Source organism: Mustelus asterias, unplaced genomic scaffold (genome assembly GCF_964213995.1).
Source record: "Mustelus asterias unplaced genomic scaffold, sMusAst1.hap1.1 HAP1_SCAFFOLD_85, whole genome shotgun sequence".
Lineage (NCBI taxonomy): Eukaryota > Metazoa > Chordata > Chondrichthyes > Carcharhiniformes > Triakidae > Mustelus > Mustelus asterias.
The window spans coordinates 834812-847715 of NW_027590139.1; the positions used below are offsets into that span (position 1 = coordinate 834812).

At 46.6% G+C, this 12904-nt stretch overlaps 2 protein-coding genes across 2 annotated transcripts in view; both read left to right on the plus strand.

The window, feature by feature from the left end:
- Nucleotides 1-12904, plus strand: part of LOC144483972 (uncharacterized) — a 55173-nt gene that overhangs the window by 31390 nt on the left and 10879 nt on the right. The window lies entirely within an intron of this gene.
- Nucleotides 7535-10347, plus strand: LOC144483980 (uncharacterized). Its single transcript, XM_078202556.1, has 2 exons — nt 7535-7603; nt 9793-10347. The coding sequence occupies exons 1-2, from the start codon at nt 7535-7537 to the stop codon at nt 10345-10347; spliced, it is 624 nt and encodes a 207-aa protein (XP_078058682.1).

Sequence of the window (12904 nt, forward strand, 5' to 3'; positions counted from 1 at the left end):
TTAGATACAGCAGAGTGAGAATGGAGGGAGAGTGTGTGGAATGGAGATTCACAGCTTTTGGGGAACGAGAGAGGAAAGAATGTTCCATAGAAACGAGAATTGTCTGTTCTGAATTTCGATTCTGTATTGACAGTGATGGCTTTTGTAAATTCCTTTTACAGGCTATCAGAAGGTGAGGATTTACAGACAGAAATCTTAAACCAAACGTCACATCAACATCTGACAGAGTCACTCAATTCAACGGGACCTGAATATCATCGGCCTTTGAATCTAGAAGGAGAAATGTTTTTCTGTTCTGTCTGCTTCAGGAGATTTTAAACATCAGTGTGACTGGAAAAGCACCGAGACACACACACCAGAGTGAGAGTGTTCCAGTGCATTGCGTGTGGAAAACGCTTCAGTTGCACAGCCTGAAAGAACATCGCAGCATTCACAGCGGGGAGAGACTGTACCCGTGTTCTGTGTATGGATGAGGTTTCAACTTGTGACTCTCCAGGTCCGACCTGGAGAGTCACAAGGACACCTGCACCATGGAGAAACGGTGGAAATGTGGGGACTGTGGGAAGGGATTTAGATACCCTTCTCACCTGGAAACTCATCGACGCAGTCACACTGGGGAGAGACCGTTCACCTGTTCTCAGTGTGGGAATGGATTCAGTCGATTATCCACCCTGCAGACACACCAGAGAGTTCACAATGAGGAAAAGCCATTCATCTGCTTTCATTGTGGGAAGAGATTCACTCAGTCATCCGCCCTGCAGACACACCAGCGAGTTCACAATGAGGAGAGACCGTTCACCTGCTCTCAGTGTGGGAAAGGATTCACTCAGTTATCCAACCTGCGGAGACACCAGCGAGTTCACATGTGATTCCAGGGGTTGGATTCTGCTGTTATTGTTTCTGCTCTCAATTACATCCAGGACTGCATTTTGTTCATTCTCACAGTTGGTCACTGGGGAGAATTGGAGGCTCTCTGTCTGCTGGACTGGCCGGTCTCACCACTTTGTCTCCAGTGGGCTGATAATCTTTTAACCTTGTTTTGAATATCTGGCTTTGGATTTCTCAAGGATCACAGAGTGAAAGGGTGTTCGGAAGTTTAAAGATATTTTGTTCATAATACTGTTTGGAAGGCTCGCAAAGCACGCAGAGGGAGTAGTGAGCATGAGGAACTGAAAGAGATTAGTATTCGTGAAAAAGTAGCACTGGAGAAATTAATGGGGTTGGAAGTGAATAAATCCCCAAAAAGCTGCTGATCTACATCCCAGAGTGTTGGAAGAGGTGGCTGTGGAGATAGTGGATACATTGGTGGTCATCTTTCCAAATTCTATAGATTGTGGAATGGTTGCTGCAGATTGGAAGGTGGTAAATGTAACCCCACTGTTTAAGGAGGGAGAGAGAAAACGGGGAACCACAGACCCATCAGCCTGACATCAGCCGGAGGGAAAATGCTCCAATCTATTGTACAGGATGTGATAACAGATGAATATGCACATTCAGAACAGGGGTACGTCCCTCGTGCCTGCTTCACCATTCAATATGTGCACAGCTGATCTGATTGTAACCTCAACTTCACATTCCCGTCGACCCCCCGATAACCTTTCAGCCCCTTGCCTATTAAGGAATCTATCCAGCTCTGCCTTCAGAATATTCAGAGACTCTGCGTCCACTGCCCTTTGAGGAAGAGAGTTCCAGACATTCAGACCCTCTGAGAGGAAGAGGTTCTCCTGTTATTTGTTTTTATCAAGCCGCCTCTTACTCTTCTAAACTCCAGTAGATACAAGTCTAGCCTGTCCAATCATTCCTCATTAGACAAACCAGCCATTTCAGGTATTAGTCCAGTAAACCTTCTCTGAGCTGTTTCCAATGTGTTTACATCTTTCCTAAATGAGAGCCATACTGTACACAGTACTCCAGATGGTTTCACCAATATCCTGTATATTGGTGAAACCAATCTGGGGGCGGGGGGGGGGGGAGAATGAATGGGACAAGGTAAGATTTAGGAAAGGGGGAGAAAAGGTAAGGGAAGGGGAATAAATTAGGGGGAAAGAGTGGGAGGGGGGAAGAAAAATGAAGAAACACAATAAAGAAAGAAAAAGAAATTAAAGAAATAAAAATACATATTTTTGTCGTCTCCTTATGTCATCTTCACAACTTTCCCACCTATCTTTATGCCATTAGCCAAATTAGCAACCACCCACTCAGTCCTTTCACCGAAGTCTAAGGGCTAAAAGGAGTCACGAGAAAGCATTGGGCAGCAGGATTAAGGAAAATCCCAAGGCTTTTTATACATATATAAAGAGCAACAGGGAGAGGGTTGGCCCACTCAAGGACAGTCGAGGGAATCTATGCGCGGAGCCAGAGGAAATGGCGATGTATTAAATGAGTACTTTGCGTCCGTATTCACCAAAGAGAAGGACTTGGTGGATGATGAGTCTGGGAAAGGATGTGTGGATAGTTTGAGTCATGTTGAGATCAAAAAGGAGGAGGTATTGGGGTTCTTGAGAAACATTAAGTTACTCAAGTCCCCAGGGCCTAAAGGGATATACCCCAGAATACTGAGAGAGGCAAGGGAGGAAATTGCTGGGGCCTTGAGAGAAATCTTTGTATCCTCACTGGCTGCAGGGGAGGTTCCAGAGGATTGGAGAATAGCCAATGTTGTTCCTTTGTTTAAGAAGGGTAGCAAGAATAATCCAGGTAATTACAGGTCGGTGAGCCATACATCAGTGGTAGGGAAATTATTGGAGAGGGTTCTTCGAGACAGGATTTATTCTCATTTGGAAATAAGTGGACGTATTAGCAAGAGGCAACATGGCTTTGTGAAGGGGAGGTCGTGTCTCAGTAACTTGATCGAGTTTTTCAAGGAAGTGATGAAGATGATTGATGAGGGCAGGGCAATGAATGTTGTCCACATGGACTTCAGTAAGGGTCCCTCATGGCAGACTGGTGCAGAAGGTGAAGTTGCATGGGATCAGAGGTGAGCTGGCAAGGTGGACACAAAACTGGCTCGGTCATGGAAGACAGTGGGTAGCAGTGGAAGGGTGCATTTCTGAATGGAGGGCTGTGACAAGTGGTGTTCCTCAGGGATCAGTGCTGGGACCTTTGCTGTTTGTAATATATATAAATAATTTGGAGGAAAATGTAACTGGTTTCATTAGTAAGTTTGTGGACGACACAAATGTTGGTGGATTTGCGGATAGTGATGAGGACCATCAGAGGATACAGCAGGATATAGATCGGTTGGAGACTTGGGCGGAGAGATGGCAGATGGAGTTTAATCTGGACAAATGTGAGGTCATGCATTTTGGAAGGTCTAATACAGATAGGAAATATACAGTAAATGGCAGAACCCTTAAGAGTATTGATAGGCAGAGGGATCTGGGTGTACAGGTACACAGGTTACTGAAAGTGACAACGCAGGTGGAGAAGGTAGTCAAGGAGGCATACGGCATGCTTGCCTTCATTGGCTGGGGTATTGAGTTTAAAAATTGGCAAGTCATGTTGCAGCTTTATAGAACCTTAGTTTGACCGCACTTGGAATATAGTGTTCAATTCTGGTCACCATACTACCAGAAGGATGTGGAAGCTTTGGAGAAGGTACAGAAAAGATGACCAGGATGTTGCTTTGCATGGAGAGCATTAGCTATGAGGAGAGGTTGGAGAAACTTAGTTTGTTCTCACTGGAACGACAGAGGTTGAGGGGCAACCTGATAGAAGTCTACAAGATTGTGAGAGTGGATAGTCAGAAGCTTTTTCCCAGGGTGGAAGGGCCAATTACTAGGGGGCATAGGTTTAAGGAGTGAGGGACAAGGTTTAAAGGAGATGGATGAGGCAGGTCTTTTTACACAGAGGGTGGTGAGTGCCTGGAACTCGCTGCCGACGGAGGTAGTGGAAGCAGATACAATAGTGACTTTTAAGGGGTGTCTTGACAAATACACGAATAGGATGTGAATGGAGAGATATGGTCCCTGGAAGGGTAGGGGTTTTAGTTAAGTCGGGCAGCATGGTCAGTGCAGGCTTGGAGGGCCGAAGGGCCTGTTCCTGTGATGTAATTTTCTTTGTTCTTTGTAAGTCGTCTATATCAACTATAAAACATTGGAGCCCCAGCACTGTAGTCTTTGACAAGAGCACTCATTACATCTTGACAACCAGATAACGACCTACATATGTCGAGTGTTTCCTGCTACCTAGCCAATCTTCTATTCACGCCAATATGTTATCCCCACAGCATGAACTTTTATTTGTTGCAATAACCTTTGATGTGGCACCTTATCAAATGCCTCCTGGAAATCTAAGTACATTAAAATGTACTTTAGGGAAGGAAATCTCCCATACTTACCGAGCCTGATTCTCAACTGTGCTCCAAGGGCACCTGGGGATGGGCAATAAATGCTGGCCAGGCAGCGACGCCCATGTCCCACGAATGGATAACAATGTGTGGAATGTACAGACTGGGGGCACAATGGGTGGGGGCGGGGCTCGCGGGTCCTCGCGCCTGAACCCGGAAACGTCACTGTGGAGCAGAGTGATTGCTATTGGGTGATTGAGGCAGGGCTCCATTGTGCCGTCACAATGACTCAGAGGGGCGCTCCCAGCACACACTGTCCCATTGACAGCAATATCACTGGTTACAGAAGCAGCACACTGCGGATTGGACACCAGCTCAGCGCGGCGGGCGGTCAAAGCCCCGCCCACCCCCACGTGGGCTCGGGTTCCGCCCCCTCATTGTCCACATGGCAGATTGACCAATGGCAACGCCTGGAGGACCGGATGAACGCTGGTCCACCAGCCAATCAGAGTCTGGGCCTTGTGTCAATGGCTGCGCGGAGCTTCCATTGTCTGTCTAACAAAGCTGCTGCTCTCTGTCTGAAGGAAGATTGAGCTTCAGACAGACTCAAACCTCCTGTCTCCAACACCTGTGAGTAAAACACTTTCTTTTCTCCCCCTTTCCATTTCTTTTCTCATTCTGGAGGAAATTGGGGACTTGCAGCAACTGAAGGGAAAGGAAGTGAATCCAGGGAGGCTGCAGACTCTGGAAAGATTGGCCCAGGTCTGTCTGTCTCTCTTTTTTAAAGATATTGACATCCTTTCCTCCCTCAGCTTGACTCATTTATTTGTCTGGACAAAGCATGGTCTCTTTCCTGATGTTCACAATTAAAAGGATGTTTTCTCTAGGAGATGGCTGACATTTAAGGGCACAGTAAATTAATATTGTGCACATGAATGACCGAGACATGTCAGACTTATGATCAATAGAATCATAGAGTAATCAAATCCTACAGTGCAGAAGGAGGCCATTCGGCCCATCGAATCTGCACTGACCACAATCCATAGAGGTTTACAGCACGGAAACAGGCCCTTCGGCTCAACTTGACCATACTGCCCTTTTTTTAAAAACCCCTAAGCTAGTCCCAATTGCCTGCATTTGGCCCACATCCCTCGATACCCATTGTAACCATGTAACTGTCTAAATGCTTTTTAAAAGACAGAATTATACCTGCCTCTACTACTACCTCTGGCAGCTTGTTCCAGATACTCATTATCCTCTGTGTGAAAAAATTGCCCCTCTGGACCCTTTTGTACCTCTCCCTTCTCACCTTAAACCTATGCTCTCCAGTTTTAGACTCCCCTACATTTGGGAAAGATATTGAGTATCTAGCTGAGCTATGCCCCTCATTATTTTGTAGACCTCTATAAGATCACCCCTCAGCCTTCTACACTCCAGAGAAAAAAGTCCCAGTCTATCCAGCCTTTCCTTATAACTCAAACCATCAAGTCCCGGTAGCATCCTAGTAATTTTTTTCTGCACTCTTTCTAGTTTAATATCCTTTCTATAATAGGGTGACCAGAACTGCACACAGTATGCCAAGTGTGGCCTTACCAATGTCTTGTACAACTTCAACAAGACGTCCCAGCTTCTGCATTCAATGTTCTGACCGTTGAAACCAAGCATGCTGAATGCCTTCTTCACCACTCTGTCCACCTGTGTCTCCACTTTCAAGAAGCTATGAACCTGTACCCCTCGATCTCTTTGTTCTGTAACTCTCTCCAATACCCTACCATTAACTGAGTAAGTCCTGCCCTGGTTCAATCTACCAAAATGCATCACCTCGCATTTACCTAAATTAAACTCCATCTGCCATTCGTCAGCCCACTGGTCCAATTGATCAAGATCCCATTGCAATCCGAGATAACCTTCTTCACTGTCCACTATGCTACCAATCTTGGTGTCATCTGCAAACTTACTAACCATGCCTCCTATATTCTCATCCAAATCATTAATATAAATGACAAATAACAGTGGACCCAGCACTGATCACTGAGGCACACCGCTGGTCACAGGCCTCCAGTTTGAAAAACAACCCTCTACAACCACCTTCCGGCTTCTGTCATCAAGCCAATTTTGTATCCATTTAGCTACCTCAGCCTGGATCCCGTGAGATTTAAACTTATGCACCAACCTACCATGCGGTACCTTGTCAAAGGCCTTGCTAAAGTCCATGTAGACAACATCAACTGCACTGCCCTCATCTACCTTCTTGGTCCTTCAAAAAACTCAATCAAATTTGTGAGACATGATTTTCCACTCACAAAGCCATGCTGACTGTCCCTAATCAGTCCTTGCGTCTCTAAATGCCTGTAGATCCTGTCTCTCAAAATATCTTCCAACAACTTACCCACCACAGATGTGAGGCTCGCTGGCCTGTGGTTCCCAGGCTTTTCCCTGCAGCCCTTTTTAAACAAAGGCACAACATTTGCCACTCTCCAATCTTCAGGCACCTCACCTGTGACTATCGATGATTCAAATATCTCTGCTCGGGGACCTGCAATTTCCTCCCTAGCCTCCCACAATGTCCTGGGATACACTTCATCTGGTCCCGGGGATTTATCTGCCTTGGCCCTATCCTCTTAACTCCAACTAGCATTTACCCTGCTAGCCCTCCAACACTAAGGGGCAATTTAGAATCCACCTAACCTGCACATGTTTGGGAGGAAACCGAAGAACGCAGAGGAAACCCACGCAGACATGAGGAGAACGTGCAGACTCCACACAAACAGTGACCTAAACCGGGAATTGAACCCATGTCCCTGGCGCTGTGAGGCAGCAGTGCTAACCACTGTGTCACTTTGCTGCCCTCTAATTTCACAGATATCACCAAAATTGATGATGTGATAAATAGTGAGGAGCAAAGCCTTAGATTACAGGAGGATGTAGACGGGCTGGTTAGATGGACAGAGCAATGGCAAATTGAATTTAACCCTGGAATGTATGAGGTAGTTCATTTATAGAGAACTAACAAGACAAGGGAATATACACTGAATGGTCGGATGGTAGAAGTACAGAGGACCAGACTTTGGGGTGCATGTCCATAGGACCCTGAAGGGGCCAGGACTGGTAGATGAAATGGTTAAGAAGGAATATGGGATACTTTCCATTCTTAGCTGAATATAAGAACAAGGAGGTTATGATGGAGTTGTGCAAAATGCACACAGCCAGAGTTCTGTGTGCAAATCTGGTCACTACACAAGAGGAAGGATGAGATTGAATGAGAGAAGGTGTGGAGCAGATTCGCCAGGAGTGTTTGCCTTGGCTGGAGTGTTTCAGGTATGAGGAGAAGATGGTCAGGCTGGAGTTGTTCTCCCTGGAGCAGAGAAGACTCAGGAAGGGATTTGATTGAGGTGTCCAAAATTATCAAGGCCGTAGATAGGAAGGAACTTCTCCCTTAGCAAACGGGTCCATAACCAGGGGGCAAAGATTTAAGGTAAGGGGCAGAAAATACAGAGGGGATTTGAGGAAAAACATTTTCACCGAGAGGGTGGTGGGGATCTGGATCTCTCTGCCTGAAAGGTTGGTAGAGGCGACAACCTTCACAATATTTAAGAAGCATTTAGATGAGTAATTGAAACGTGATCGCACACCAGGCTATGGAGTAAGTGCTGGAAAATGGGATTGGAATAGACAGGTGCTTAATAGGCGGCACAGACAAGATGGGCCAAAGGGCCACTTGCTATGCTGTAAAATTGTATGACTTCATCAAGACAGAGATGTGTCTGGTGTTCTTATATGGCACAGATTAGATAGATTATTCATGGCTTTGTAATAAAGTACATTCTGATTATTTCTAGTCATGGTCAGTACAGCACAGGAGTCCATTCAGCAACTTGAGTCCTTGCTGACTGTCTGTCGAGTAATTCTGTCAGTCTGGAATGGCTTCTGTAACCTGGCAGCACCCATCCAATCTCATCTCAAAATTATTGATCATCTCTGCTTGACTCCCCTCATAGGCAGCAAGTTCAAGACCATGATCAATCACAACCCCCTGTATCTTAACCAACTGAAGGAATCCTAGACATTAAACACATTGTTAGTCCAGTCAGATAGACATATATCTGTCTGGCAGCCTGCATGGAGATTTCCAGCCCTCTGTGTCCAGGACAGGAAGCAGTGAGCATGGATCTGTCAATCAGCCTCAATCAGCACCTTCAGGAGAATCGGGAGGGTGAATATTAGATACAGCAGAGTGAGAATGGAGGGAGAGTGTGTGGGATGGAGATTCACAACTTTGGGAATGAGAGAGAAAATAATGTTCTGTTCTGAATTTCTATCCTGCACCGACAGTGATGACTTTGTAAACTCCTTTTACAGGATATCAGAAGGTGAGGATTTACAGACAGAAATCTCAAACCAAACCATCAACATCTGACAGAGTAACTCAATCATCAGGACCTGAATATCATTGGCCTTTGAATCTAGAAGGAGAAAGGTTTCTCTATTCTGTCTGCTTCATAAATGTTTAAACATCAGTGTGACTGGGATAGCACCGAACAACACACACACACCCAAGTGAGAGTGTTCCAGTGCACTGAGTGTGGAAAGAGCTTTAACCAGTTACACAGCCTGAAAATTCATCGCAGCATTCACAGCGGGGAGAGACTGTACCCGTGTTCTGTGTGAGATTTAAGTGATTGTTTAACCTGGAGAGTTACAAGGACACCCGCATCATGGGGAGACTGTGGAAATGTGAGGACTGTGGGAAGAGATACAGAATTCCATCTGAGCTGCAAATTCATGAATGCAGTTACAAGGCGGGGACACCATTCACCTGCTCTGACTGTGGGAAGGGATTCACTCTGTTATCCAGCTTGCAGAGACACCAGCAAGTTCACGCTGGGGGGACACCATTCACCTGCCCTGACTGTGGGAAGGGATTCACTCTGTCATCCAGTCTGCAGAGACACCAGCGAGTTCACACTGGGGAGAGACCGTTCACCTGCTCTGACTGTGGGAAGGGATTCACTCAGTTATTCCAGCTGCTGAGTCACAAAGTCACTCACAGCCAGAAGAGACCCTTTAAATGCTCTGACTGTGGGAGCGGATTCAAAAGCTCTCGGGCACTGATTTCCCACCAGCGCATTCACACTGGGGAGAGACCGTTCAGCTGCTCTCACTGCACAAAGAGATTTAGAACATCATCCAACCTGCGCGTACACCAGCGAGTTCACACTGGGGAGAGACCGTTCCTTTGTTCTGAGTGTGGGATGGGATTCGCTCAGTTATCCACTTTGCTGAGACACCAGCGAGTTCATACCAGGGAGAAGCCGTTCACATGCTCAGTGTGTGGGAACAGCTATGTTCACTTATCCAGCCTGCTGAACCACAAGGTCACTCACAGCAATGAGAGATCCTTTAAATGCTCTGACTGTGGAAGCGGATTCCAAAGCTCTCAGGAACTGGTGTCCCACCAGCGCATTCACACTGAGGAGAGACCGTTCAGCTGCTCTCACTGCACAAAGAGGTTTAGATCATCATCCACCCTGCGGACACACCAGCGAGTTCACACTGGGGAGTGGCCGTTCACCTGCTCTCAGTGTGGGAAGGGGTTCACTCAGTCATCCCACCTGCTGAAACACCAGCGAGTTCACACTGGAGAGAGACCATTCACCTGCTCGGTGTGTGGGAAGGGATTTGCTCAGTTATCCAACTTGCTGAGGCACAATCTCACTCACACTAGTGAGAAACCCTTTAAATGCTCTGACTGTGGGAGCGGCTTCAAAAGCTCTCGAGAACTGAAGTCCCACCAGCGCATTCACACTGAGGAGAGACCGTTCAGCTGCTCTCACTGCACAAAGAAGTTTAAATTGTCATCCGGCCTGCGGGCACACCAGCGAGTTCACACCGGGGAGAAGCCATTCACCTGCACCGTGTGTGGGAAGGGATTCACTCAGTTCTCCAGCCTGCAGACACACCAGCGAATTCACTCTGGGGAGAGACCATTCACCTGCTCCATGTGTGGGAAGGGATTCACTCGGTCATCCCACCTGCTGAGACACCAGCGAATTCACAAGTGATGACAGGGGTTGGATTCTGCTGTTATTGCTGCTGTTAATCACATCCAGGACTGAACCATGTTCATTCTGACAGTAGGTGAAATGGGAGGGTAGGAGGGTTTCTTTCTGCTGGACAGGCCGGTCTCATGACTTTGCTTCCAGTGGGCTGATGCTCTTTGAGCCTGGGAGAGCACATTTCCAATGAAATGCTCCACAAAGGCTGATGAAAGACATATAATTTATCCTGGATGTAAATAGTTTTTCCCACCACTACAGACAGATCTAAAATAAATAAACTTGTCTCTGTTCCATTGAGTCTACAGCACAGGGCCGGGCCAGTTGTGTAACTAAGTCTGCACGCTAGATTTTAGTGAAACCCAACCATTTTCAATTTAATTCCAGTTACATTGACAGCAATGAAAGGTCAAAATGTCATTTTGTTCTCGCACAGAGATAAGAAGCCGTTTAATGTTCAGTATAATCACTCACATGTATTCATGAAGGGTTATTACATCAATAGGAATCAGCCAGAAACAGGTAACTGACCAAATAGTGAACCTCAGTTAAGTTTCAATTGAAGGATGAGTTATTAATAATCAGCAGTTAATGAGAAGTCACTTTAGGATATTTCTGTATTTCTCCATCAGCTTTTCTTATGAGGACATGAAGGTGGTGTCAGAGCTGGGAAAGAAATGGGATCAGCCTTGGACTCTCTCCCTATCAGGAACACACACACTGTCCTTGACTGTTGAGTCTGTCTGAATGAATGGGATTCCTGTAAAGACATCAAGATAACAGACAGAGCTGAAAGGAAGGCACTGTCCTAAGTTGAAGACCAGTGATTAACTGGAAGCAATGGAGTTGACTTGATTGACAAATTATAGACCTCTTGGCTGTTTCCAACTACTTGCCTCAGGTGGGCTCACAACATCTTTTGGGTGTAAAAAGAGGGGTTTCCGGGATCCACCTTTGCGAACATCGAGTGTGGGAGAAGCGGTTTGGATCTTCAGGGATAGTCGAGCTTCCTCCTTTCAGCATGAAGGTTGTTTCCAATAAAGCTCAGGGGCAGATGAGTAATTAGTCCTGGCACTGGTTCAGTGATGGGTTCCCTGCCAGTCGAAACCCCAGGAAGGTGCCATCCGTGCTTTTGGGAGGCAGTGACTGTTTCTCTGTCAGCCCCAGGAGTTCACATTGTCATCCACTTCTCTTGGATTGATCACTGATTTGAAAGTGTGGAGTTGGTAGAGTTTCACTGATGAGTAAACTTTACCTTTTATCCCACCTCTGTTAGTTAGGTGATAAAGAACAAAGAAAATTACAGCACAGTAACAGGCCCTTCAGCCCTCCAAGCCTGCAACGACCATGCTGCCCATCTGAACTAAAACCCCCTGCCCTTTCTGGGACCATATCCCTCTATTCCGATCCTATTCATATATTTGTCAAGACACCCCTTCGAAGTCACTATCGTATCTGCTTTCACTACCTCTCCCGGGAGGGCGAGATCCTAAACGTTGCATATAAACAATAAACTTTGATAGTTCTGACTGATTTGATATCTGAGTCTTTGCTTGATGGTTGAGTCGGTGCACACTCAATGGGCTGAATGGCCTCCTTCCGCATTGGAGAAATTCTATGATTCTAAATGGAGATCACAAACGCTGACAATACTCCCAGTGTAGTATAATCGCGCTTCTAATCAAGTTGAACATAACCTCCCTGCTGTTCAATTCTGTTCCTCGAGAATGGAACCCTATATATGGGCCCCAGACTTTAGGAAAGATGTGAAATTCTTAGAGAGGGTGCAGAGATTTACAAGAATGGCAACTCACAACATTTAAAAAGTACCTGGATCAGCACTTGGCAAGTCAGAACATTTAAGGCTATGGGCCAGGTGCTGGTAAATGGTATTAGGAGGGAGGTCAGGTGTTTCTTGTGTGTAGATTCAATGGGCTGAAGGGCCTCTCCTGCACTGTACGATTCTATGATGAGGCAATTCAGTTTGTTGGAGAGACTGGAACAGCTGAAATTTCTCTCTTTAAATCAGTCAGACATTAGGGTCTAGAATGGGGCCATTCGGTCCACTGATTCAATGCTGGCCCTTTGCATATCAAACCCTTGCCCCGTTCTATATATTGACAGATCCATGCTCACTGCTTCCTGTCCTGGACACAGAGAGCTGGAAATCTCCATGCAGGCGGCCAGACAGATATATGTCTATCTGACTGGACTAACAATGTGTGGAATGTACAGACTGGGGGAACAATGGGTGGGGGCGGGGCTCCCGGGTCCGCGCGCCTGAACCCGGAGACGTCACCGCGGAGCACAGTGATTGCTATTGGCTGATTCAGGCAGGACTCCATTGTGCCGTCACAATGACTCAGAGGGGCGTTCCCAGCACACAGTGTCCCATTGGCAGCAATATCACTGGTTACAGAAGCAAAACACTGCGGATTGGACACCAGCTCAGCACAACTGGCGGTCAAAGCCCCGCCCACCCCCACGTCGGGCCGGGCCCCGCCCCCTCATTGTCTACATGCGGCAGATTGACCAATGGCAACGCGTGGAGGACCGGATGGGC